Here is a 26,051-nt window from a genome sequence, read left to right as displayed (position 1 = left end):
TTCGTGAGGAGCCAAACACCGATTGTGAACCCAGTCTTATTAGGTTGCTTTCCCCCTCCTTATCCTCATTCAGTCTGTGGGGGGAGAATTTGTCAATCCCTCTAAGCTAGTTTTCTGATGGTATCCTGGCACATGGCCCTTTCTTACACCAAACATGTACCACAACCCCCGTTCCGGGCCTCGCTCAGCACCACATTGTGCACGGCCCAATCTACTGTATCAGACAAGTTTTCTTGGCAATCATTTGCAGAGATGGGAAGAGCCCTTTAATCTTTTATATTAGAGCAGACCAGACAGCTTTACAGCCAGACACAGGATAGTGAATAGAAGTAGGGCAGAGCAGAGACAATATAGGACTAGAGAAGTTGAAGGAAGGAAGTGCTGGGTGTTTTTTTATTTTTGTATATTATTTGCGTTATTCCAGTTCCTATCTTGAAGATAAATCATCAGAAAAAAATTAATTGGAATAACCCTTTTAGGCTATGCTCACACTACCGCTCTGTCTCCATTGGGGGTTTCTGCCCCTGATTCCGCTTGAAAAATAAGAGGAATTTGCATTTTTTGGGCAGAAACCCGGCAGACCCCATTATAGTCTATGGGGTATGCAGATTTTCGCAGGTAACCGTTGTTTAAGCAGATTAAGTTTCCATTTTTCGGGTCGCCAAGCGGATGCAAAGAACGGAATTCCAAACACTAGTGTGAACCAAGCCAAAGTCTAAAATGGAACTTCCTCCAGCTGGTACCCAAGGGTGGCCGACACGTGTTATAATTCCAGCAAAATAGAGGATAGCAATAATAAAAACACATTGTTAAACTGCAAAGTGAAACCCAAACAATTTATTTGTGCTAAATGAAAAAAAAAAAAAAAAAAATTGTACTCAAAATAATTCTTTATACATTGTACCGGCTTACAGTATTCTGCTAAATAAGCATTCATTAGTGCCAAGCTGTGCTACTTCAATAGGTAATCTGTCCTGCTTCTATTAAGCAATACAAAATGACTGGCTGTGCTGCCAAGTACATTGCTAAAATTTAAGTCTCGAGGGGGATTCTGAGGTCGATTTTATGTGACTTTTTTAAAAATACTTTGCGAAACTGAAAAAAAAAAAAAAAAAAAATCCCTGGAAAGGTATATTTTTCCATAGCTTGTACAGCCAATCGTATACATCTTTAAAAGAAAAAAAAAATTGCTAAATACTGTGAGTCATAGAAATGGATTTGCGGACAGCTTACAGGATGAGTCACCTAAAACTGATACAATTAAATCTTAAGATCCATATACAATACATTCCACATAGTTAAACAAGGATTCCCACATTTCACTACCATGTCATTAATAGATGAGGATTTGGTTTTTGTTTTTTCTCTGATTGCATCAGTTATGGTTTGTGTGTGTGCGCGATGGCCGCCATGTCTGGTGTATGTATAGCTAGCTAGATGATGTATGTAAGTTACAGGCACTGGATAACTTGAACCTACCTCCGTAAAGCCATAAACACATCCTTACTAGCAACTGATTTGTACATTTAACACTGTGCTTTTATAGGCCTTTATATTGTATTATTTTTTTTTATTTTTTTTTGCACAACATAAGAAACATGCTGTTATATCAGATTACTGCTCTGCTATCGGACAGCAAAACTGGCTTTAAGTTACTGGTTTCCACTGCACGTGGGCTTAAGATGTGCATAACTCAGCAGCTGCAGTCTACGACTACTTGAATGTAGTGATTTATGGTATATACGGGATACAAAAAAAAAAAAAATTAAAAAAACCCATCATGCTTTAGAACGCTTATGCAAAAATCCATGAGAAACAATAAAAAAAAGAAAAAAAAAAAAAGTATCCCTTTATTATATAAACCTAAAAGCCTCAAAGAAAAAGCATTTGAGCAGCATGATATAACATTGAGTAAGGTTGCCCTGCTCAGTACAGAGTAGCGATGTCCCAGCCAGGGTACTAACGTACATGTAGTTTCGGTAAACATGGAACGGGAACTGTGTGGGGACGTTAACGCTGTAAGACCCACATCACTGGCTGATCTCTGGGACAAACATTTACAACACAATTAGACAGTGAAGCCTATGTAACCTCAGTGCAAATAAAGTCAAATCCGAATATGACAAGTAAAAGCCTTTGGCTCTGAGTAAACTGTTCCATGTTATGAGTCCAACTCAAGATGCAGAGACTGCCGAGGACATGCACTAGGGCTGAGAGGGAGGGTGCGCTGAATTGTGGGAAGTGGCGGACTGAGATGCAGTTGACTGGACTGCGGGTTGTGCCGGAGGTGGAGGAGGGGGTGGAGGCTGCACTGGGGTCTGGGTGTTTGGAGACGGAGGTGGAGTGGGACGCTTAAACTTGTCAGGGCTGTTGCTCCTTCGAGGAGAGGGTCTCTGAGGAAAAATAAAAACCTATATTAGTATCTATACAAGTAAGTGTCATGAAACATGAGAGCAGCAAGCCATAGTATTATTAAAGGGGATTCCTTTCCCTAGTATGATGCCCTCCAGGGATGTAATGGAGTTGAGCCTTAGATAATGATGCCCTATCCTATGGGGGGGAGGAATCCTTAAAGAGGTTGTGCGGTTATGGACACTTATCCCCTATCCACAGGACAAGGGATAATATTACAGATTGCTGGGTCCCCCCATTAATGAGAAGGATGGGTGACAATGCTCCCTAAAACCTCCTTGTTAATGGAGTACCAGTGTGACTGGCACTCCATATACTTCTATGGAGCTGCAGCGAATAATCTCCCACAGGACCAACAGTCCCATAAAAGTGAAAGGAGTGCCGGTCATACAAGGGAACTGACAGATCATTTACATGGAGGGCTTATGGAGGACTTTTAGTCCCCGTCCCCTTATCCCAGCAAATGGACACTTCTCTCTTGCCGTATGCATAGTTGATAGTCTATTAGGAACGTCCTTCTTCACTGCAGCGCCTGTAGCGCTGTACAGTGTGAGCGGGGAGGAACTCCTCCTCCCTCTTCTCACAGTACTCGTCCATAGACGAGTACTATCAGTAGCGGAGGGAGGCCTTCTTCCTGGTCCCACAGCACAGCGCTATAGGCACTGCTGTAAAGAAAAGCGTTCTTGACTGACTGTCAGGAATGCCCTTCTGACCGTGAAGAGCTACGGTACCGGCACCGATAGTTCTTGACCCGGGGCACAGATTGTGAAAGCAGACAGTACGCTACACTGTCGGCTTTCCAGCGGTATATAAAACCGCATGTGCCCCAACTCATGAAAGATCCTCTTTAAGCAGTCCAAGATGCATTGCATTTGTCACAGAGGTTGATGCTGGATGATAAATTTGGCATATCATTCTACAGTTTTGTCTAAGTTTATACAATCTATTACTTGGCTAACATCTGGCACATTTTAAGCCATGTTTTCTTCTCTGTAGCTGAAGAAGCCTGTATGTCTGCTGTGGCACCCAATACAATTTTCAGGAAAGGATACCCTAAGCTAGTTCAGCACCTGACAATCTAAATTATATATAGATAAGGGGATATCGTCACTCCTTAGGGAGAGACCACCAAAGTGTCAAGTATATACAGAACACTGACAAGGGGAATGTTAGCAAGAAGTTGTCAATTTATTTGTAAATTTTCAGAGAAATAACAGAGGAACTTTTCATTCCTTCTGAGAAGAGCATGGAAATAGGAAGAAAAGTAAACTCCTTTCCCTTTCTACTTACTGTAATACCATGGGAGGAACCCATGTGCTGCACATGTAAACCTGGAGAATTGAAATAAGACATTCCTCTGGTGAGGGAGGTCGGAGGTGTGAAGCCAACAGTGTGACTTGCATAGGACAAGCCTGAAACACACAATAAGTATCACAAATATCACACACAGTAGTACAGGACATAATGAATATATTGTGGAAATGTTATGTTAGTTTCCCACCAATGGGCAGCAGCTTCCACAATGTTATTAATAGATGACAAATGCCTAAAGGCTAATGACCTTAATCTATTGAACTGTAACCCACCGTATACTCATCCTGGTTCTAGACACATGCACTGGACCCTTCATGTCTTCTGATATTGACGTTATGATATACAGTATCTCTAGAAAGGTGAAAGTGCTGGTATGCGCCCTAGAGCCGGAGATATCGATACTGTTAGTTTCAGCGCGGATATCCCTCCACTGTCAGAAGGGTGGGCTTTACAGCTCTGAGTCATCACTGGGCTGTAAGCAATGTCCCCCCTGACAGTACAAGTATATGGAAGAATATAGTCAGGGGGACGTTCCTCACAGCCCAGCGATGAGGCCGAGATGCTCTTCTGACCGGGACGGGATACAGGGTCCAAAACTAAGAGCACCAATATCTTTGGCACTGAGTCGTATTCAGAACACCGCTTTCTAGCAGTATATATAATACTGCCAATGTCCGAGGACATGAAAGGTTAGTATACATATACAATGGTCATCACAACTAAAAATTGAAAAAAGTATTTTACCTGGAGAAATGGGTCTGCTGGAACTTGGGGATGGTGTGTAGGGTATTGGGCTAGACACAGTACGTGGCCTAAGTCCTTGTGCAGACATTTCATTAAAATACCTGAAAGAGAAGAAGCCGAATACATGTATCGTATATCCTACACATTTATATCACTCCAACAGACTGTAGAGTGATGCTGAGCATAGACATCCCGAGCAATTTTATGGTCCTTGATGAAAATAGTTACATCTATAGAGACAAATGGCCCCACCAAATTCATCATCATTAACAGCAGAAATCTGGTGTAAATTATTCTGGAAATCAATGCAAGTTATTCTATGGGTTAGTCCGATTCCAGGGATACCAAATTTTTTATATATATTTTTTTATTCCTGGAGTTGCCATATATGCATAAGTCATCTTTTTTTTTGTGGAATCAGATGCACTATTTGCTTAAACCATTTTGGAGAATGTCTGAGGCTTTGACTGCTTTTTATTGAAATTGTTACGAGAGGCAAAATGGCAAAAAAAAAAAAAAAAAACCCACCCAAAATACGCAGTTTGGCTCTTGATTTTTTTTTTCCCCTTCCAATATGTGTGGGAAAAAACATTTTTTATATGTTTGTAGACTGCACATTTTTGGATGTGGGGATATATAATTGTTCATATTTACTTCAAACCAAGGAAATTGGGGGAGGGGGGGGGTTTGAATTTTTATTTTAGATTTTTAAAAACTTTTATTTATGATCTATTTTATTAGCTATTTTCACAGAGGTGAAAGCTAGAAAAAATTAAAAGTTAAATATTTTTGCAAATATGAATTAAAAACCGCAGTGGTGACATCTCTTGTCCTGATCGGTTGCCAAAGTCTACGACCATGAACGCAGGAACTTTCTATGGCCTGTGACTTGTCAGAAAACTAGCCATAATGTCCTTTTTGTAGTCGGGATACACTACATGTATGAGAAGAAGATAACCCGACCACAATAAAGACATCATGGCCTAGTTTACAAGACCATAGAAAGTTCCAGAATTTGGTCTTATCCATTGGCAACCGATCAAGACCAACAAGCTGTATAGAGAAAATCTTTAACACTGCAAATGTTTTAATTATTTAGATTTGTAAAAATTTTACATTTTTCTCTACAAGCGTAACCATGGTTATGTTCATGGAAAAACCCTTTATTAAAACAGGAAATCCAACCTCTCGTCGTCCATTTCTAAACTGGATTCACTTTCTGACAGCTGCCTGCACAGGGCTTCTCGTCTTTCCATCTCCCTCTGCAGTTTTCTTTGAAGCCTTAGATTTTCTTCCCTCATGTGACGCTCTTCCTCCAAGTACTGGGCCATTTTCTCAGTGTCTACATGAGGAAAGGAGAAGTAAAGGATGAAATTCAGTGTCCATGTGACTACATTTATATATCATAGGCCTATGACATCACATCACTCATGGGCCAGATGATGACACGTCAACACCATGGTGTGACAATATTTCACTGAGGGGTTTACCACTGTAAATTCCCTACCAGAATGTGTCAAATCTGCAAAAAACTGTGTTACACATTGATTTGACACAAAATTCAGTATATGTATCACAAAAAAGGCTGCATACACGATGCAAAAGTAAAACCTTCACTGCAAATCAATACTCTTCGCATTTTTCTACCACCAAGCTGCTATGAGTATATGAGCAGTGGGATGCTGACAGCCAGACCCAAAATCAAAAAGCAGCCACCATACAGCAGATCAGTGTGTGGGATATGAAACCCTAAAACCCGAATAACCCCTTTAAGGAAAAAAAAAATGGACACATTAACAACAGTTAGTATCTGATAATGTCCATTATTAACTATAATGGGGTCTTCTGGGTTTCTGCCCGAAAAATGCTAATTTTTCAAGTAGAATGGGGAACAGAATCTCCAAGCGCAGATGTGAATCCAGCAATACAGAGAGTGGTTACGTAAGCATTTCAAAGATGACTCCATACCCCCCAGCTTATCTACTTTTGAACTTCACAAAGAAAAGTATAAAGCGGCTGAGTCACTTTCACTGCCTTATGAACTAGGACATGAGATAAAAGGGGGCTTGCACAATTTGATAAGAAGCAAGAAAACAAAGTATTCAAGGACAAAACCAAGACAAAGGTCACAGATTATCATCTGGTTCATTCATCATCTATGAGGGATTTATCACAGTACTGAAGGATTACAGTATAAACATATACAAATCAAGGGTGCACGTGCGCCCAGCACATAAGGGGTCAAACAACCAATAAACACCCAGTGATATATGGTATTGGATCACCATTAAAGAGGTACTCCCATCTCAGACATTTCTGGCCTATCCGTATATGCCATGTCATAAATGTCCAATAGATGTAGGTCCCACTTCTGGGACCTACTGAATCTCTAGAACTGTGATGTCCTCATCCAACCTCGCCACATCAAGCCTTTCAGCGGAGGCTGGGATTAGTCGGTCAATTTTTTCCACCTCCATCCAAATTTGGCCCCTGCTGCACGACTCTAGATATAACGTATCATCTATGCTTTACAGTCCGTATTTTAGTTAACACACAAATTCCCATGCAATTGTAAAGTTTATTTTATTTTTTTTGCATGGGTGGACCAGGTGTAACATCCAAAATACAGACAGATAAATACATGTACAATAAGCTCCCTAGTTGATCCCTAGTTACACAGGTTTGCTGCGTGACCAGTTACAGGGTGGCAAAACCATACAAGCAGTTATTGTAAAAACCGCATGAGCAGGACCTCTATTGCACAAGCAGGAAAGTCATGACTAAGTGCGTACAGATCTACCAGACAGCAGTCTACTACAACATGTGAACCTGGCCTTAAACCAAGGAATGGACCATCATTCAACGGGTGAAAGGAACAGAACAAGAGACACATGGATAAGTAATGAGGCTGGAGAAACTCCATTGAAATGAATACGTCTACGTACGCTGTAGCTGTGCAGCTCTCAGTTGCTTCTTTAGCCTTTCTACTTCATTCTTAAGGAAACGTATGTGTCTCATCATGTTCTCCGGGGAGTCGATCTCCATCGATATGTCACGAGGTGAAGGCGGAGCAGACACTGGCTGGTCTAACTTTTCCTGCAAAATTCTAAAGAAATAAAATACAGCTATAAGGCTTCATGTATTATCAGGAGGAAATCCACTTTTGGGAGCTATTCTCAAACCTAATGATGGGGGTGGTCAGGAGACCCATACTCATTGACTGTAATGGGGCTAAACTACTTGCTGTTATGTCTTTGGCCTGCTAAATTTTATTTATGGCTTATTCTTAGTGCCTGATCTGTGGGGAGCAGACAAGTAGTCCCCATTGATAAGCTATTTGGGCCACTTCCAACGCCTGTCCTATACAGTTCATAGAGCTAGAAGCAGAGTCTTGGCTGTGACACGAGGTTCATGAGTGACCCAAGTTTGCCATCTTGGATAAACTACTCACGCCAATGAATCCGGCACACACAAGGACCAAGAGTGGGTCGTGTGACTAATCTCTAGACTACATCACAAATCTCATAGCTCTAAAAACATTTCAGTCTAAAGTAGCCACAGGAATCAAAGTTATCATAAGCAGCTATAGGAAGCTTAAAGCCAACCTTTTCTCCGCTTCAAGTTTGTCCATCCTTTTCCAGAGACGATTTACTAGTGCTTCTTGTTCTTGTTCCAAGGTGTTTTCAAGGTCAATCTTCTCACGTCTTAGCTGAGTGCATAAAAACATTTCTGTTAGAAAATGAACATATACAGAGCTGTGAATGGAACGGAAAACGACTGAGACTTCATCCAAGACAACAGCTAAAGAAGAACATCATAGAACAAACATAATGACCAGAGAAGGGGAATGAGCCATGATGGGATATTCCAAAGGGGAAGAGACTATAAAGTAATTCTATAAGTGAATAAGAACGTGTCTAATGACATCAGATTAAATTTACATTAATAAAATGGGGGTTGCCGTTGTATCGCTAGTAACAGACTTGTCACCTAGCTGGCTCTATTCACAGGAAGCAACACCATTGTTAATGGCTTTACCACAAAGCCATTAACATTCATGTTTATAGTCGCTCATTAGCAGGAAAAGGCAGTAATAGCAGCAAAATTGTGTGATCAATTCGCATTGCACCTGATACGGCAGTTTCGAATAGTACTCCCTCATCTCTACCTGAGACCACTGTATATGCAGGCCTGGGTTTTTGCTGCTTATGACCACAGCAAAGCTAGGTTCACACTAGTGCCGTGCTATAAGTCATTTGGGTCCACCGAGGGACCTGAGTGACAGAGATGCACTGCTAAGACAGTAGTTACACATGGACACCATTGACTGGGTGGGTACCTGCCATTTTAGGACTTTTCTCTGCACCGATTTTGGTTTTGGCGATGGAGATGTGAACATATCTTTAAAGGTTTTTTTCCCCCAGAGCTAAGATATTGATGACCTACCCTGAGAACAGGCTACCAACCTTAGATTGCTGGAGTCTACTAGTAGCCAACCCAACCACTGAACTGTTTGTGTCGTCGCTTCTTATCAAGGACAGTGTATACATTGTATAGTGACTGTGCTTGGTGTATACATTGTATAGTGACTGTGCTTGGTGTATACATTGTGTAGTGACTGTGCTTGGTGTATACATGGTATAGTGACTGTGCTTGGTAGCTTACTTAATCATAAGGCCATGTGGCCAATGGGCATTAGGGTTACTGGCCTGAGAAGAGGAAGTGGCGATGGTCTGAGCTATATGGCCTCTTCATACAGGTGATTACAGGGGTGCAAGGATTTGGACTTCTGTCAATATAATATGGATGACTTATCCTAAGAATAGGCCATACTTTCTTTTGGCTTATAATGCCTGTCTACTTGCATTTTACCATGTTGTAACCCGTTTGCAGAAATACAACTATCTAGCTCCATCTAGCGGACACAGCTTAAAACACATCAGATACAAGACATAACTTCTGCACCATTCTGACTGCAAGCTTAAATCCAGCCCAAGATAAAGACTTCAACAAAGTCCAAAAATGGCTTCTAGTGGGTATTGGAAGAGGAATGCACAAAGAAAGCAATTTTGGAATCTCCTAGTTCTAAGTACATATTTTCCATGTTTTTGGTTTGGCTGGCTCCCCGTGCCCCTTGAAACGCTGTCATTTGGCTAGAAGTTATTGTTTTAACTCTGCACAGACACTCGGCTCAGATTTTCAACAGGGAGAACAAGTCACTGCCAAAGGATTCTGTCATATCTTCCTGGGAACAAAGGATCAGCGTGATAAACTTTGGCAGGTTTGATCTACTTTAATAATCTGTACGGGAGGAGCCTTAAAAGGTGTCTTCCAGGACTGCATTATTGATGGCCCACCCTATGCTGGGCATAATCATTAGATGACTGTCATGGGATCAGGGGGCCGCCTGTTTCCTGAAGCTTCCCAACTCTCCTCCAACAGCAGATTTTGAAGTATAGATGGATGGGGTAGGATGTCAACATGTCAATCCTTTTGTTCATAGGCCCAAGTAAGGACTGCAACGTCTTTATTGTATACCAGACAATGACATCTACTTCAAGGTAACTGCACCAGATACTACAGTGCCGTCCCATTCAAATGAAATGGAGCCATGCCCAGTACTACGTAGAACCACAGTGTACAGACGGACAAGGTCCCTTCAGTCATCCAAGAGCCCATCAAATGTAAAAGTCCTGGAAAACTCCTTTAACTCAAAAGCTAAAACATGGCTATATCTTCTGTAAGAGTTATGTTTACAGCCTCCTCTCTCACTTCAGCTGCAGCATCCTGTATCATGAGATACAATCTGCTAATCTCCATTCTCACAGGTATCCTCTATCATCTTCCAAGCCGGCCTTAATTGAAGCGTATAGAAAGTGTTAGGCTTGAACTGCTGATATCCCGTATCTGACAAAAATCTATGCGTGAGTGTACAACATATTAAAGGAAAAGGAATATAGATGTGCCTGGAACGGTCTCTGAAATCATCCATGTAAATGGTAAAAACAAGCTTTCCAATGCACAAAGCAATGAAACAGCAGATTGAATCTGAAATATCTGGAAAATGTGCTGAGAAGCAAAAACAAATCTCAAGACACACTACACATTATGCTAAGAAACTTTATTTTCTGCAGTATACCCACAACTTGACTTATTTTCCCATTTAAGACGGAAGAACTAAAATCTGCGTCCGACACCCCAGATCACCTGCTTCACGTCATGGGCCAGTGACGTCATATGTATCTGCCAGTTGGTCTATTTGCAGACTAGTCCCATTGAAATGCAAAACCAGCCAACTTAAGCCACTGTACTTGGTATTCGCTTAAGAGGTCACAGGGTTCACTTGAACGCTGTGATCTCTACAAACAGCTTATCTGTGGGAGTCCTGGGTGCTGGACCGCCACAGATAGGATAGAACATGGGTAAATTCCTTGAAAACACTGTTAAAGGGGTGAAAAGTAGGGGTTGGATGCTGTGAACTATGCTACTGTACACACATGTATTTTAACTTCTAGCAATAAATACGCGATTTTAGAAGGACGCTGGAAAAACCTTTTACTCTTGTTTGAAAGGTAGGGGTCCCAGCAGTTGCACCCCAACCAATTAGCAAGTTAGTCCCTATCCTTTGGTTGTGAGTAACTAACTCTGACTGGATTATCCCTTTACATTTTACACCTAGGATGGCCATTAAGACTACCCAAGCACCACAATAATTCCCCAACACGGTCATTCTGATTGGCATTGCTCAATTTCTGCCACATGGAGTTACCACAACCACATCGTCTTATTAAAAAGATTTGAAAGTAGATTTTAAGATGGTGTACGAGACTAAAACGTGACTGCCTCCATATAAGAACAGCACCCCTTTTGTTCATAGCGTGTCTGTGGTATTGCAGCTGTACTGTGTCGGTGCAGGACGTTACCTGTTCTAGTGTTAGTTGTTTGGAGATGGTGTCATTTTCCAGTTTCTTGATTTTCTTCATTAATTTGTTAACTTGAAACTCTTGTTCTTGTTCCAGATGTTGCTCAAGTTCTGCTTTCTCATGCTGTAGCTAGATACATATATACATAAATAAATAAAGCGTGGAGATGGTAAGTAGACAGGTATACAATACACAGGAGTTGCTTTAGTTTTTCTTATTACATAACAGCCAACTATACAGAGCCCACTATAGGGGAAATGTACCGTTAGGGTGAGTACACACTACACCCATTTAATATCCATTGCTCTCATCCGCTACAGGATGAAAGCAACACCTATAAAAAGGTTTGTCCACTTTCAGACCAATGTTATTGTTTGTATAAGAATAAGATTTTCCCAATACACTTTCTGTATTAAATACTCACGGTTTCCAGATCTCTGCTTGCCGTCATTCATTATCTTGAGGATAAAATTCTGATTATGGTCATGTAATACACAGTCCGCAGTCATGTGATGTACAGTCCACGGTCATGTGATGGACACACAGGTACACAGCTCATTACCTGGCAGATGTCCAATTACTGTACTGTGACGAGCTGTGTACCTGTGTGTACATCACATGACCACAGGCTGTATATCACATGACCACAGGCTGTACATCACATGACCAGGGTCAGAATTTCATCCACTAGAGGTTAACAGAATGACTGCAAAGATCTATGGGAAAAATATGCAAATCTGTCTTCCAAGATGTAGATAGGAAAACAGTGCCTCTGCTTGCTGCCCTCTAGGGGCAGCCCCCTTAAACATCATGCACAACTTTTTCAATAAGCGTTAATGCTATGATGCGAGGTTTAGCCAAATCAGTAAATCTATTCCAAAAGAAACAGATCCGAGCCGTGGACAGCGCCGTCTCGATCTGGTTGGATCTCATCAGCACAGTGTAGGGAAAACTGATTTGGCAGAGATGAGACTTCTAGACCAGTTCTGGGGAGAATATCACTCCTTAAGGAGAAATCACCTTCAGAGGTGTATGGAGACTTACAAAAGCCTTTTTATTTTTCCCATAATCCCACAGTGGAGCAAAAAAGGCTTTGTATGTCTCCATACGCCTGTGAAGGTGATCTCTCCTTAAGGAGTGGTATTATCCCCAGTGCAAAGATCTAGAACACTGAGAAATTGATACAGAATTTAATACATAGTACAACCCCTTTAAAATATCGGAAGTATAACTAAAACATACACATTAATATATTGTGGATAAATGCCATAAGGTTTCTCATTGATCTACGCTTGACATGTTACCCTAGGGCTATTGCACATTTATTAGGCTGTGCCATAGCTTGCTTGCTGCCTGGAAGGCTGCCACCATGTGCAATGAGTATCTGATCACCTGCATGAGCTTCCGTGACAGTTCATTAGTCAAGAATTCCTCTTCTTTCTCATAGTTCACTGCAAGTGTTTCCTTCTCCTTCTGCAAGGCTTGGATCTTCTTAAACAATGTGTTACTGATGAATTCTTCTTCTTGCTCAGCCCTGGCTTGCTGTAAAGAGAGAGGTGCTAATGTGAGAAAAAAGGAAGTGGCATCGGCACATAACAGCTTACAGCAATACACATCCATGGCGGGGGGGGGGGGGGGGGGGGGGGGGAGAGAATGGGAAGCTCTTTACAGCTGCCACTTTCATCACTAAACCTAGGGAATGTGTATGTCTAGGGAGGCTTTGAAGTGGGAAAGCCGAGTGTTTATTCCTAACGCCAATGTTCCCAAAGATAAACTCAAAGTGCATCTATCTGGAGAGAAGCACCTTAGTAATAAACCCGCCAGAAGAGATTCTGCAAAGCAAATATTCATAGAAACATTACAAGGCCACAGATACAGCTGCTTGTGGAGATACAACTCCCCTCATTGCCCCACAACCCAAGGAGGTGTAGGGAGGGTGTAGGTATTACTATGGATGATAATTTGGATACGCACTGCTTTTGCTCAAGAAATAAGAGATAAGCAGCCCAGGGGGCTGGGGACACAAAGGGTCTGTAATAATGTTAGCCACTTTCACTCTATGATAAGTTTTTTGCATTGGACAATCCCAACTTGTTAAAAAGGTTGCTTAATAATAGGCAGCTGACGTGTCCCCTTGCTGGGATCCCCAGGGATCTACTGCAATATACGACATAACATGGCAGCACCACAAGGGAAAGCAAGAACTGCACAATGCTCAGTGGATGGTCTGTGTAATGTAGAACAGACAAGTCTGACATGCAGGACTTTGTGTCTGGTTAAAAAAAAAACGGTTTCGCCGTGGAGAGGCAGAAGACACACACGGGAAGTCACTTTGCAAACCCATTCAAGTGAATGGGTTTGAAAACTGACAGCCGGGTTTCCGTCCCCTGTCCAGTTTCTCGGGGAAGAAGACGGAAACCTGCCGGCTTGGCTAAAGCGGAGACCGGGCGCAGGTGTGAACCCGCCCTAAGACGTGGATCCAAAAAAAAGAAGCCTAGGAAAGATCAATACCTCTATGTTGTATTTATTTCAGTATACGGCTGAGAAAGTTGCACCAAAAACAGCGTGTGTGACTACAGTCTAATATAGCAAAATGACCACGCGAGTTTCTAGGAAACAGGTTTACCACAAGCCCTGCTCAGCATACGGGTGTGGTCCTGTCATATCTAATTCATGAGCTCACCACATAAATTTATGGAAAGGCGTAGGGGCCGAGCTGAAATAACAAGGTATAAACACGGCCTAACAAGATAAAACCTAAAAACAAGGTTATAGTGTGTCTGTAGGAAAGCCAGTCCTGGTAAGATTAGAATAAATGAACCATAATGTCTCATACAGAATCCAACTAAAGAAGAGTATATGGAACTTCAACAAAATTATATACCTCTAGTTGGCACCAGTATCGGGGCAGAAGCTTCAACACATGCCGGCAAGCTGAGAAAAATCAGATAGTCCTTACACAACAGACGGCATGGAAGGCTAGGACAATGTTAACCAATGGGGTCTGCTCATGTGCCCCTATACTAGTAGTCATGCCTATGGCCTGAGCACAAGGGAGTTGTACAGCACAATGGAGAACATCGAGGCAGACGCTGTAACATAGCTATATTTAATCTCCAGCTTACACCAATGGACAAGAAATGTGTGTAGATCCCTTACCTCTTACCCATGTAGGAGTATTCAGCCTAAAAAATAGGCATTCCCAGAAAGAAAACCCCTTTCAGATAGGAGCTGCTCCAGCGATCAGATTACTGGCCCATGTGTAACCCCCAGTAATGAGTTGCTACAGTAGGAAACCTATAGAATACCTGGAGGTGCCGTGCCCATTATAGAGCCCATATAGTGGCCCTGCTCCGGCTTCTAGGGCTAGTCCATGGCTAGCTAGCACGTGGTAATGGATACTTACTGGGTAAGATCTCACATGCTTGATTCCCATGATAACAATTGTGACTGGTTGAAAGTTTGCGTTTTTTTTCTAAATCTCCAGATTTGGTCATACTTTCTTAAAACTGATAAATAACCGGAAAGCCATTGTGACCGAGTAGTGGCTTTAGTCTTTGTATTGTGAGTTATTGCAGTAATGGGTCAGGGAGAGGCGAGATCTGTCAATGCAGAATTGCTAGGATTCTGTGCACATCAGATTGTGCCAGGGGCATATAGTCTATGCTATAAATCTTCAATCTGTTCCCATTTAGTTGCGTCACTGCTGACATCACATCATAGTCCCTACTGTCACACACAACGTCTTGTGGGTCCGGATCACAAGAAAATGTGTGTGACCTAGTTAAATGATCTGGAACAGGTTGGTGTGCACAAACAAGCTGTAAACACTACAGCAAGTCTCCTGGGGCAGAGTCTTCCCAGCCAAGCTCAGGCCAAAGTATTCTTATTAACAGGAGCAGAAGACAAACCTGCTCACATATTAAAGGTGGCCATAAACCTTAGTAGGGTATGTAGGGAAATGTAGTCCCTGTCGTAAGCCCTAAAACTACAGAATCACAATTCTTAAGGCTAGGTTCACACCTGCGCCTGCATTGCGTTCAGGGTTTCTGTCCCTGAAAAATGCGGTGAGAATAGTCCAGCAAGTTGGACTTTTTTCTCTGCATTTTTCCCAGCAGATACTATTATAGTTTATAGGGTCCGCAGGTTTATATACCCCATATCTCTATGCTCCTGGCTCCAGATATCTGTCAAGCTCTATCTCAAAGTATAAATCATACCACACATACATCATACACAGATTTTCTGCATTGTGGGCTGTCACTGAATTTGTTTCGGGATGGTCAGGAACCACATTGATCAGTGCCATATGTGGTTTCTGAGCCACACTGTGACCACAATGACACGAGTATATAACCACAGACTTGTGTCAGCATGTTCTTTTACACTTGTGTACACATATATATATATATACACACACACATACATACACACACGTATATATGTACTCAGCACTCTACATGTCCAGATATATAATGAAGAGTTTTCAGACTTCTGCATATAACACTTTATACCTATATTATAAAAAGTTATACAACTTCCTGTTATTCACCGAGTTCCTATTCTTTAAAGGGGTTTTCCAGAAGTTCCACGATCATGTGATTGAAGGGGTGGAGATGATCCGAGAGCTCAGCATTGTTTACCAGACATATCATACATGACGTAGTATTACTGATGTTCACTACATATAAACCCCTTTCAAGTGAATGCAACTGAACAGCAATATTCACAAAAGCAACAAATCCTACAGCGTCAGCCTGATAAACCATTAAGGGGACAAGGCACTAATAGGATCGGCTAAGCCGCCCCTCAAATCAGCTAATAATGGGGGTGCCAAGAGTATAACAGATTATCTGCAATATGTGTCTGTAGTTTAGCTCACAGAGCATTGACTGGGCTGGAGAGTCACTCTCATAGGACCTTACAGAGCTGCGATCCTTCACACCTTCATCCATCTAACTCCAGTATAATTTGATGAGGAACTCTAATGGACTAGACGTGTCACCTTGTGCCTTGACAAATGATTCACGTTGGGGAGGAGGGGTGGCTGGTCCGCAGCCATCTACCTTATAGTTTATATAGTGTCTGATTAAAAACCACCAACATATTCTTTAACATCTTGGAAATCAGATAATAGTTGCATTTCAGCAGAATTACCAAACAAAGTGGTTGATGTAAATGGCCTATCTATAGGAAATATCAGATTGGTGGGGAATCCACTTACAGCAGCCCCTCCGATCAGTTATCAGACAGACCTCTGTACATTTGAGTCATAAAAACTCCTGGCTATGGCTCCAAAAACGGAATACAATCTGATACAAAAAACACAATTCATCTGCTAGAACCATTTTTGTGAACATAGATCACACAGAAAATACGATATGGAGGGGACACGATACGGACCTGGATTCAAGTTTAGAATAAAAGTGAGAATATACTGATAAAATGTAAACCTTGTAAACCTAAGGTATCATGACAGGCCATGGTGACAACCAGCTGTGTGGTGTAGGTCTACCCAGGAAAACAATTTATTTTAAGGGTAAAAATTCAGCTGGCTATGCACTGGAGATAGCATGACAAGGTGGTCAGTGGCCCTGACCCCAGTCTCAGAAAGGGGCCCTAGCAGGCTCTCATGGTATGACATCCCCACTTAGACTGCACCGGTGTCTCCAAGGGAAGACTTTTCTTTCGGATGGTTTCAGCATAAAACCAAAAGAAAACCCACATGGACAAATGGCAGACCCCATTATAGTCTATAGGGTCAGTGAGTAACCAATGTTTAAGCGGTCTGGGTCTCCATCATTTTGGTCCCCCAGCAGACCAGAACGATGGAAACTCATGCACAGATGTGAACCTAGACTTACAGAGGACCTCTCTACTCCCCTGACATGTCCATTTTAGTAAATAATTATATTTACCGTAATAAACCAATTCCTAGAACAAAAAAGGGTTTAGGCCTGGTTCACATCAGTGTTCGGTATTCTGTTTGGGGACTCCACTTGGGGACCCCCGAACAGAATAAAGAAGGCATTAAAAAGCGGTGAGCAATTATTCATGAATTTCTAGAAGACAAGGGAATTATATATTGGAGCTTGCTAAAAAAAAAAAAAGATTCTCTATAATTTCGTTAGAAATACAAGTATTTACAAAAACAGCCATGTCAGAATGTATTATGTAGTCTGATAATACATAGCTCGCTGCAGGGAATTAAAGATACCTAGTATAGCGGGGCAGATCATCCGCAGACTATGTGTCGCCAAAATAAGCAATTTCCCCATTTATAGCACTCTTGTGTATATACTGATATCTCCTTTATTACACAGACCTCGACTACACCTGTGTTTATCCAATTATGACCCATATAATTATACAGGATCGGCCGCCACATGGAAGCCTCTACAGATAAGGTGAACGTTTAGGAAGAAGTGATACAAATAGCACACAAACAACCTACATTACTACACAGAGCCACAATACCCGTCAGGAGGAGCCGCTCACCCGCCTGACATATCTGGTGTAGTAATTCATTCTGGAGCATCTGTTCTTAGAACTGAATGTTGTGTCCTCTCCCGGAAATGTATGAATACATGGAGAATGTGTGCGCCTCATAGTTACGGGTCAGTTCTCCAGAACTGTCTTCGCATGGGAAATAAGTATTTACTACAACAGATGTGTAAGGAGGTGGTGAAGGATCCCCGGTGACAGAAAATGAACCATCACCCACAAGACAGTTTAGTCCTCATCTCCAAGAACCCAACATGTATTTATAAACCATAATGGCGCATTTATCAATGTAACTGGGCCGCAGGCTACCACATTTAACAAGCCATTGGCCACTTTCCCCAATATTCAAAGTAACGTAAAATTGGAGTATAGCCGGCATGTTAAAGAAGAACTCCAACCAATTTTATTTTTTTTGTCTTTTGTCATGTTTACTTGTGTAACATAAGAAAAAGTCAGACATGTAGGAATTTTTATTCCACCGGAAAAGTAAAAAAACAACATGACAAAAGCTTCTGTGGCGCTTTTTACACTAGGGAGAGAGCAGGTGGACACCGGATGGAGGCGGGTATGATAGATAAGAGCAATGGACATTGCATAATGATAGCGTGAACCTACCCTGAACCTGCTGTAAATTCCTGAAACAGTGAGGGTGACAATAAACTCCATTGCTTGGTTATTTAGTCACTCATTTCTAGGCTTAGCGCTCCTTTAAAGCGGTGCATTGTAAGGTTTCCTTTTCCTCAGAAATCCAGAGTCTACACCTGCTTAATGGTTCAATGATTAACCCCCACCTTCCCTTTCAGTCTTGGCACCATACTACTCTAAGACTTTATCGTGCAGAGCCTGCACCGTAAGACAACGCGGCCTAACATAGTCTGTAAATAACGGCGACATCCGGTCTGTGATTTACAAAGTGTTTGCTTTTGTGCTTAATGATTATGAAACGGTCTAAATACATAATATACAGATGTCTTATCTACTGAACCTCACAAAGCAAAGTCCTATGTATGGAACAGTTGTGTAAGAACAGTCTAACCTTGGGGTATTTCTGGCCTGCAGCAATGACAATCCAGATCAGTGCTGGTAACATTGGGCTCCATGCACACGACTGACACCCGTCCGTGGGTGGGATGTATGTCGCAGACTGAACTGTGTACAGAAATCACCATCATAGTCCGCTATGATTTAATGAGCTCCTGAGCGGCCACATTGCTACTGTACTAAACGGACGTAACGCTGTCAATGCATTACTACTCTTTGGAGCAATGGCGCTAAAAAACTCATCTGGTTTTTATGCAGGGAAATAGTTGAGCTGATCCTTTGGTTATGGGTTTATCCTGAACCAGAAGTCCAGCTCTCTAAGCAAGTCTATGAGTATTTATAGAAAGACTCATACCCAGTCAGGTCGCCACCAGAAGTATAAGCCGATGGCTTCTGCCATCTCGCCCTTCAGGTGTGTACCGGGTGGGGAGGAGAGATTGGGAGTAAACTGATAAAATCCAACAGCCAATTCAAGTGCATGGCCAGCATTAAGTGGACTTTATTACGGTACATACAAAATAAGGCTTGAGAATATTTAGAGGAAATGTAGACAGAATCCCAGGACCCTCTTTTACTTCTCATTGGGGTTTTTAGATCACTGTTTACTTCTACACCAATACGTCAACTAAAGAACATTACTAACAATGAAACAACTCATCTCGATACTGACACAAACGCTAGAGCTGCAACTTTCTGTATTGTTTCATTACTACTACTCCCTAAGGTGTGGGAAGAGGCAGTCTGCAGACGACAGCAGATTAGCATTGTGTGTAGGGGGGATTTTTAGAAAGGAATTTGGAGCAGTGCAGTAAAATCCCTTTATTCTGCCAGCGACAGGACGATCAGATATCCTGGATTGTGAGGAGGTGATAGAAAACTATATACGCTTGGCTTTAGGAAACAAAATCTGTTACTATCAAGTTTTTGGTTTGAGTCACACTTGGCTATCAGACATCAAGCTTCTCCTTTTGGTTTTGAGGAATACAAGATTTACTTGCAGTTTGGTGCCGAGTCTTAAAGTCATAATCGTGTTGAACTATATAAGGTACGTTTCCAGTCTGGGGTTGGATTCTGTATTTCTTTTGCTGCATCATGACGTGTCATCTGGAGAGGCAATACGTTACGTGCCAGAAACTGGAACAGTTAGCATTTCCATTAATAAGACTGGATGAGAATCCCCTGCGGGAGCAGTTAATGCAGCCATAGAATTAAAGGGGAACCCTGTCTCCAAACCACCATGAGCTAGATTATATGCTGTACTTCTTAGGGTTACACAGAGGCTATGGCTGCAGAAACCTCAAGTCATTATGTTGACTCCTTCATTGATGTTAGTGAATTGCTACAACTGCAACTTTTAGTTACAAAAAATATCCAGCCAAGTTGCATTGCGCATCCATTTACTTACATTAGTGAAGGAGTTGCAGAGACAGAGAACTTTAGTTATAAGATGGGACTTGAGGTCAAAGTCACCATGTACCCCTAGCCTATAGGGGGCCTTATCAGACAAAGTAGCCGTATAGGTCATAAGTCAATTACCTTGCTGGAGTCATGGAGGTGGAGATGCTCGGGAGAAAAGTCAAGCTGGCCATGTCCTAAACCTGCCCAATCTGGCTCAATTGATATTCGTTTTGATGCAAGTACAAGGGACCAATGAAGCTATACTGCGAATAAGCCAAAAGCTACCTGCCTGTTAGAAGAGGAACAGAACTAAAATAAGATCAGGCCAGGTTATGATGTAGAACCCGTCCTCCATGTCAGTCACGCCAAGCTAGCCAGTTTAGTTTCCTCCAGAGCATCTCCACCTCCAGCAACGTAATCGCCATATGGTGTGTGCAAAATAAAAATCTGATCTATTCACACCCTTCAAGTACACAAACATAGCAAGCGTTCCCTACCTTACCTGACTTCTGAAATACCAGTACCCAAAACCCAGCAGTCATCAATATCAGCTGCATGTATGCAATATACAAAACAGTAGACAGATATAAAAAGAGGCCATACAGGTTCTGCCTTTCCCTGGAGCACATCTGGCTGGTTAAATAAGATCTTGCGCAAAGATAATAAACGGTGCCAGCTAGAAGAGCTTCACACATTCATGTTCTGTACAGCTCTCTGCTAGGAGACGAAAAGAAATACCACTCACAATTAATGGAAACCATAAGTGTATCAGACTGAAGACTATCCCTGTGAAGAGACAATGACAAAGTAGTAGCCTGCAGATGTAGAGGCCACAATTATTACAGGATATCTAGATACAATTTCAGCCCAAATCATTGCAGATTAAAGATACCCCTTGTCTATGTGCCCATAAGGGCATCAAATATGGAGAGCCGGCATGGCTCATCCAAGGTGTCACGTGGTCAACAAACGTCCCATCCATGTAAGCCTACATTTCGCTAATAGCAGACAATATATAGTCCGACCCAGAAGGTCCCACAGCTTAGGGACAAGACAAAAACAAGTGGTCACTTGTCATTCATTACTTTAAAAACTACGGCGACGCCACGCCACTGTCATCTTCACCTGCGACGGTGCCACCCAGTATCACCCTATCCTTAGGCTAGAGCGGCACAGAGATATTTTTATAGCAATACTAATTGACTTTAACCATGAAGCTACAGCTGCAGTCCAGGACAATACAGAGTTGTATGTAATCTTGTGCCCTACGGCTGTCACTCAATAGTTAAAAACAATCAATAGCCTACAAATAAACTCCGTGAAGCCCTGGCCTTATGTAGCTTACTGTAATGAATACTCACTTAGGAAAACTTGTCTAAGAGCATTATGTAGGGAGCAAAAACTGAACAGCACATTCCTTGCACTGGATAAACATCCTTACTATATAGAAGAGAATACCCCAGTGCCCCGATTATTAGATTTGCATAGTGTAACAGGGCCTAGAGGTCTCGCTCCCCTGCTCAGACTCTCAACTCGTGTCACATGCCCAAATCCTTTTCAAGTAAAAACTTAGCATAGGTGGATGAGCACAGCCCCCACTGCTCCCTGCAAATCTATTAATTATTGGGGAGCTCAGAGGACCCACTTCTATATCCAGTGCAGAGAATGTATTGTGAGAAGTGCTCACTCCCCACATAACCCCTTTAAAACTTGCAATCTGTCACGTTACAGACGGCCAGGACTTTTACGGTCACGAGACACACTGGCAGGAATGTATTATCCCATCTACGCCAGTTTTCTGGTAATGTAGTGCAAGGCTCTTTCTTGCACCAAAGATGTGCTACATCCTGTGTTCTGGCATGAGATATATAGGAAATCTATGCCAGTTCCAGATTTCCATTCTGGTACATGGGCGTGTACAGGAGCCTCCTCATAATTCAGGCAACAATATCACCAGTCAGGGTCTTCATTAAGACTGGCATAGGAAACGCCAGTCTTAATACACTCCCTGTACTGTATAATACAGTAACATATTGCAGTGTGTAATGCAACAATTCCAATTGGGTGGAGAAAAAGTGATATCCACTGAGTCACTGCATCTTTATCTGGTGAATGTAGACCTGTAGGAATGGTTAGGGAGCTAAATTCAGCTCTCAATAATGCAGAGGCCGGCTCTGCAGCTCACCACACATGTATTAAAGCACTTAGCGTAATGAGAATGTAGGATTGGTATAACGGTATAGGAAGGGATACAGAGGACATGTGACTTCTACAGAATACAGATTAAATATTTACAGTCTTACCTCCCCTCCGCACAAAGCCCCTATAGAGTCCATAGGGCTTGCACTATTTAGTACAAGTAGAAGGTCTTATCTGACCTCTAACACACAATGTAAAGAAACACACTAGTATACTTAGCTTTAGAAGTTGGCCCTTAAGTCCTCCGTGGCTTTTTCCTGACATCACAGTGCAACTATATGTCATCCAACACTATCAATCACTGACCTGTTATGGCGTCACTATGGTCACCTCCGCCACAAATTGGGGCAGAGTTGAAAACGCAAAGCAGTACACAAGCGAACTCCTACAAACTCCTTGAACATGTCTCAAAGTCTTACAGTATAGGTATGTAGGACTGATCAATTCCATATTTATCCCCCTAACACACAAGAACTATACCAGTATAGACAAAGTGGCACCATCCACAATGGGCTTCCATATTATCAAACCTACATGTTTTGGAATAGAACGTCTACTGCACAAGGACGCTACCGGCCTGTCAGGGAAAGGGGCCCCATGGATACATTTCAAGTATACAAATATAGTCTTTGCCAGACAAATCTTTCTACAGCGCTAATACTATTTGTGTAATGTGGCCACCCATTCAATTTGCATGAAAGTCACCATTCTAAGCAAATATTTTAGAGCACCATAGTGCAAAACAAATATTACATACCCTAAAATGTACACCACAATAATAGGCTGAACACGGCCTTTTATGATCCTGGCCAAGTTCTTGTCATACAGTCTTAGCCATACCAACAATATCCTGACAACTGCCGTTATAAGCACAGCTATGACAGCTCAGAGTCAGATAAGGGTGCTCATGAGACCCTGGTCATTTGTCACTATACACTTATTGAACACCGACATGTAGAAAGTTATTATTCCGGGATTAACATGTTTCCCTACATTATTACATGTCCAACTTCGCAAAGAAAACCAGCCTCGCTATAAGACGCAGAAGCACAAGTGTAACCAAAGTCTCATTTTCCATTATGTTGTCCTGGAGATCGAAATTTCAGGGTAACCCTACCAGTCTTCTCACCTGTCACTTTGCAAACCAAAGAGGCTACTAAAATAGGTACACGATACAGCAAACCTAAATCAGCAAGCATATATTTCATGAGGAGACGTCGTATATATGGTGGTCCAGGGCACAACTTACGTTCTATAAGATACCCATGCCATCAGGTGCACTACTAGAACCCAAGGTGTGGTTCACCAATCCCTACACATCGTATGAGGCGCACTACTAGAACCCAAGGTGTGGTTCACCAATCCCTATACATCGTATGAGGCGCACTACTAGAACCCAAGGTGTGGTTCACCAATCCCTATACATCGTATGAGGCGCACTACTAGAACCCAAGGTGTGGTTCACCAATCCCTATACATCGTATGAGGCGCACTACTAGAACCCAAGGTGTGGTTCACCAATCCCTATACATCGTATGAGGCGCACTACTAGAACCCAAGGTGTGGTTCACCAATCCCTATACATCGTATGAGGCGCACTACTAGAACCCAAGGTGTGGTTCACCAATCCCTATACATCGTATGAGGCGCACTACTAGAACCCAAGGTGTGGTTCACCAATCCCTATACATCGTATGAGGCGCACTACTAGAACCCAAGGTGTGGTTCACCAATCCCTATACATCGTATGAGGCGCACTACTAGAACCCAAGGTGTGGTTCACCAATCCCTATACATCGTATGAGGCGCACTACTAGAACCCAAGGTGTGGTTCACCAATCCCTATACATCGTATGAGGCGCACTACTAGAACCCAAGGTGTGGTTCACCAATCCCTACACATCGTATGAGGCGCACTACTAGAACCCAAGGTGTGGTTCACCAATCCCTATACATCGTATGAGGCGCATTATTAGAGCCCGAGGTGTGGTTCACCAATCCCTACACATCGTATGAGGCGCACTATTAGAGCCCAAGGTGTGGTTCACCAATCCCTATACATCGTATGAGGCGCACTATTAGGGCCCGAGGTGTGGTTCACCAATACACACCATACGAGACGGGAGGTATCCAAGGGAGAGCAGGTGTTTACTATAGCTACACAGAGGTAAGCCGCCAGAAGTATGTAAGGGGTCATGTCGTCTGTCAATTGACGACTTATGCATTTTTAATGGTACCCTTTGTTACTGGGCAGACTAGAATAGCTGACTACCTCGCTTTGGCCAAAACAGAAATCACTTTCACTTCTGGGTTATAGAGGGGCTCCAATCAAGAAACCCCCTCACCCAATAATATAACAGGGTACAAAATAAGTAATGTCCTTAAATCTATGATATACAATGCACATGTACGGGTCAGATCAGGTGCAACAGAGGGGGTCTGTCTGCAGCAGCATTTCACGAGACTCCCTAAAAGGTAAGTGGTCCCTAAGGACCTCCCCTTATGGTGCCCACCTATGGTTAGATATGGGATACTTCCACAGGTATCCATGAAGGGGGTGCAGACAGATATGCTCCACCCCTGTCAGCATGAAACAATACAGAGGCTACATGTCATCTGTTAATTACCCCCTATGGTTGCCCCAGTTGGCAGTGTATGTACCTAGCATAGAGCAATGGGCACCCTGCAGTGACAGATGTCAGTGCATTCAGTATACAGCTCCATTCTATATACTCTATTATAATGGATCGTGGCCTTCAGCAGGAACTATGGACTGGAGCAAGGGAATGACACGTGACTTATCAGTGGTAGAACTACAAGTACCAGCAGTCCATCCAGACCTATAGTAAGACTGGAGGTTCTTAGCGAGACATGCCGGGACTAGCAGTTCCCTGGAGGGCATGCTGGGATCTGTAGTGCTGAGTCTAGGCAGGTGCTCAGGTGACGCCCTGGGCTGTCTATACTCACTATAGTGACGCTGGCTTTGCGCAGGTCCCGGTTCTCCTCCTGCAGCGCCTTGCACTTCAGCTTGTAGGTCTCCAGCTCGATTTTGAGCACTTTGTTCTCCTGCTGCAGGGAGGCCAGGCGGTTAGTCAGCTCCTCCAGGCGGAATGGGGAGATGACGATGCCCGACTTGCCAGAGGAAGTGGCTGAGGAGGACGTCTGCATAGCGGCCGAGCTGTTGCCCGCTCCGTCCGTGTCACTCTCACTGGCGCTGTCCGCCATCACCGCGGCTTAAGACTGGGAGGGAGGCGATGACACAGGACAGGCGGCGGCAGCAGCGGCTAGACGCACTCGCCCACTGTGTGAGCGCACACTGCACTGCGCACACTCTGCCAGACCAGAGAGCGCCAAGCCAAGAGGGAGCTACCGCTCACACACAAACTAAGTCACTTCGCCACAGCGACACCGCCTGGATACCGTGTGAACCACATTTGCAACAGACCACATGGCATTTACCAGAGCGCCAAATCTCACCTGAAGGTACTTAGCCCTGTACAGGCCCTTGTGACGTTT

At 42.8% G+C, this 26,051-nt stretch overlaps 1 protein-coding gene across 1 annotated transcript; it reads right to left on the bottom strand.

Moving 5' to 3' along the window:
* Nucleotides 1-1,555: 1,555 nt before the first annotated feature.
* Nucleotides 1,556-25,866, bottom strand: CCDC6 (coiled-coil domain containing 6). Its single transcript, XM_075258329.1, has 9 exons — nt 25,503-25,866; nt 12,786-12,935; nt 11,394-11,522; nt 8,076-8,179; nt 7,416-7,576; nt 5,656-5,812; nt 4,471-4,571; nt 3,703-3,824; nt 1,556-2,393 (listed from the first exon to the last, which is right to left on the bottom strand). Exons 1-9 carry the CDS (start codon nt 25,758-25,760, stop codon nt 2,205-2,207), a joined length of 1,371 nt encoding a protein of 456 aa, XP_075114430.1. The 5' UTR covers nt 25,761-25,866; the 3' UTR covers nt 1,556-2,204.
* Nucleotides 25,867-26,051: the final 185 nt, after the last annotated feature.

The sequence above is a fragment of the Leptodactylus fuscus genome, chromosome 10, assembly GCF_031893055.1.
Source record: "Leptodactylus fuscus isolate aLepFus1 chromosome 10, aLepFus1.hap2, whole genome shotgun sequence".
Classification (NCBI taxonomy): domain Eukaryota; kingdom Metazoa; phylum Chordata; class Amphibia; order Anura; family Leptodactylidae; genus Leptodactylus; species Leptodactylus fuscus.
This window is presented reverse-complemented; position numbering and strand designations above follow the sequence as displayed.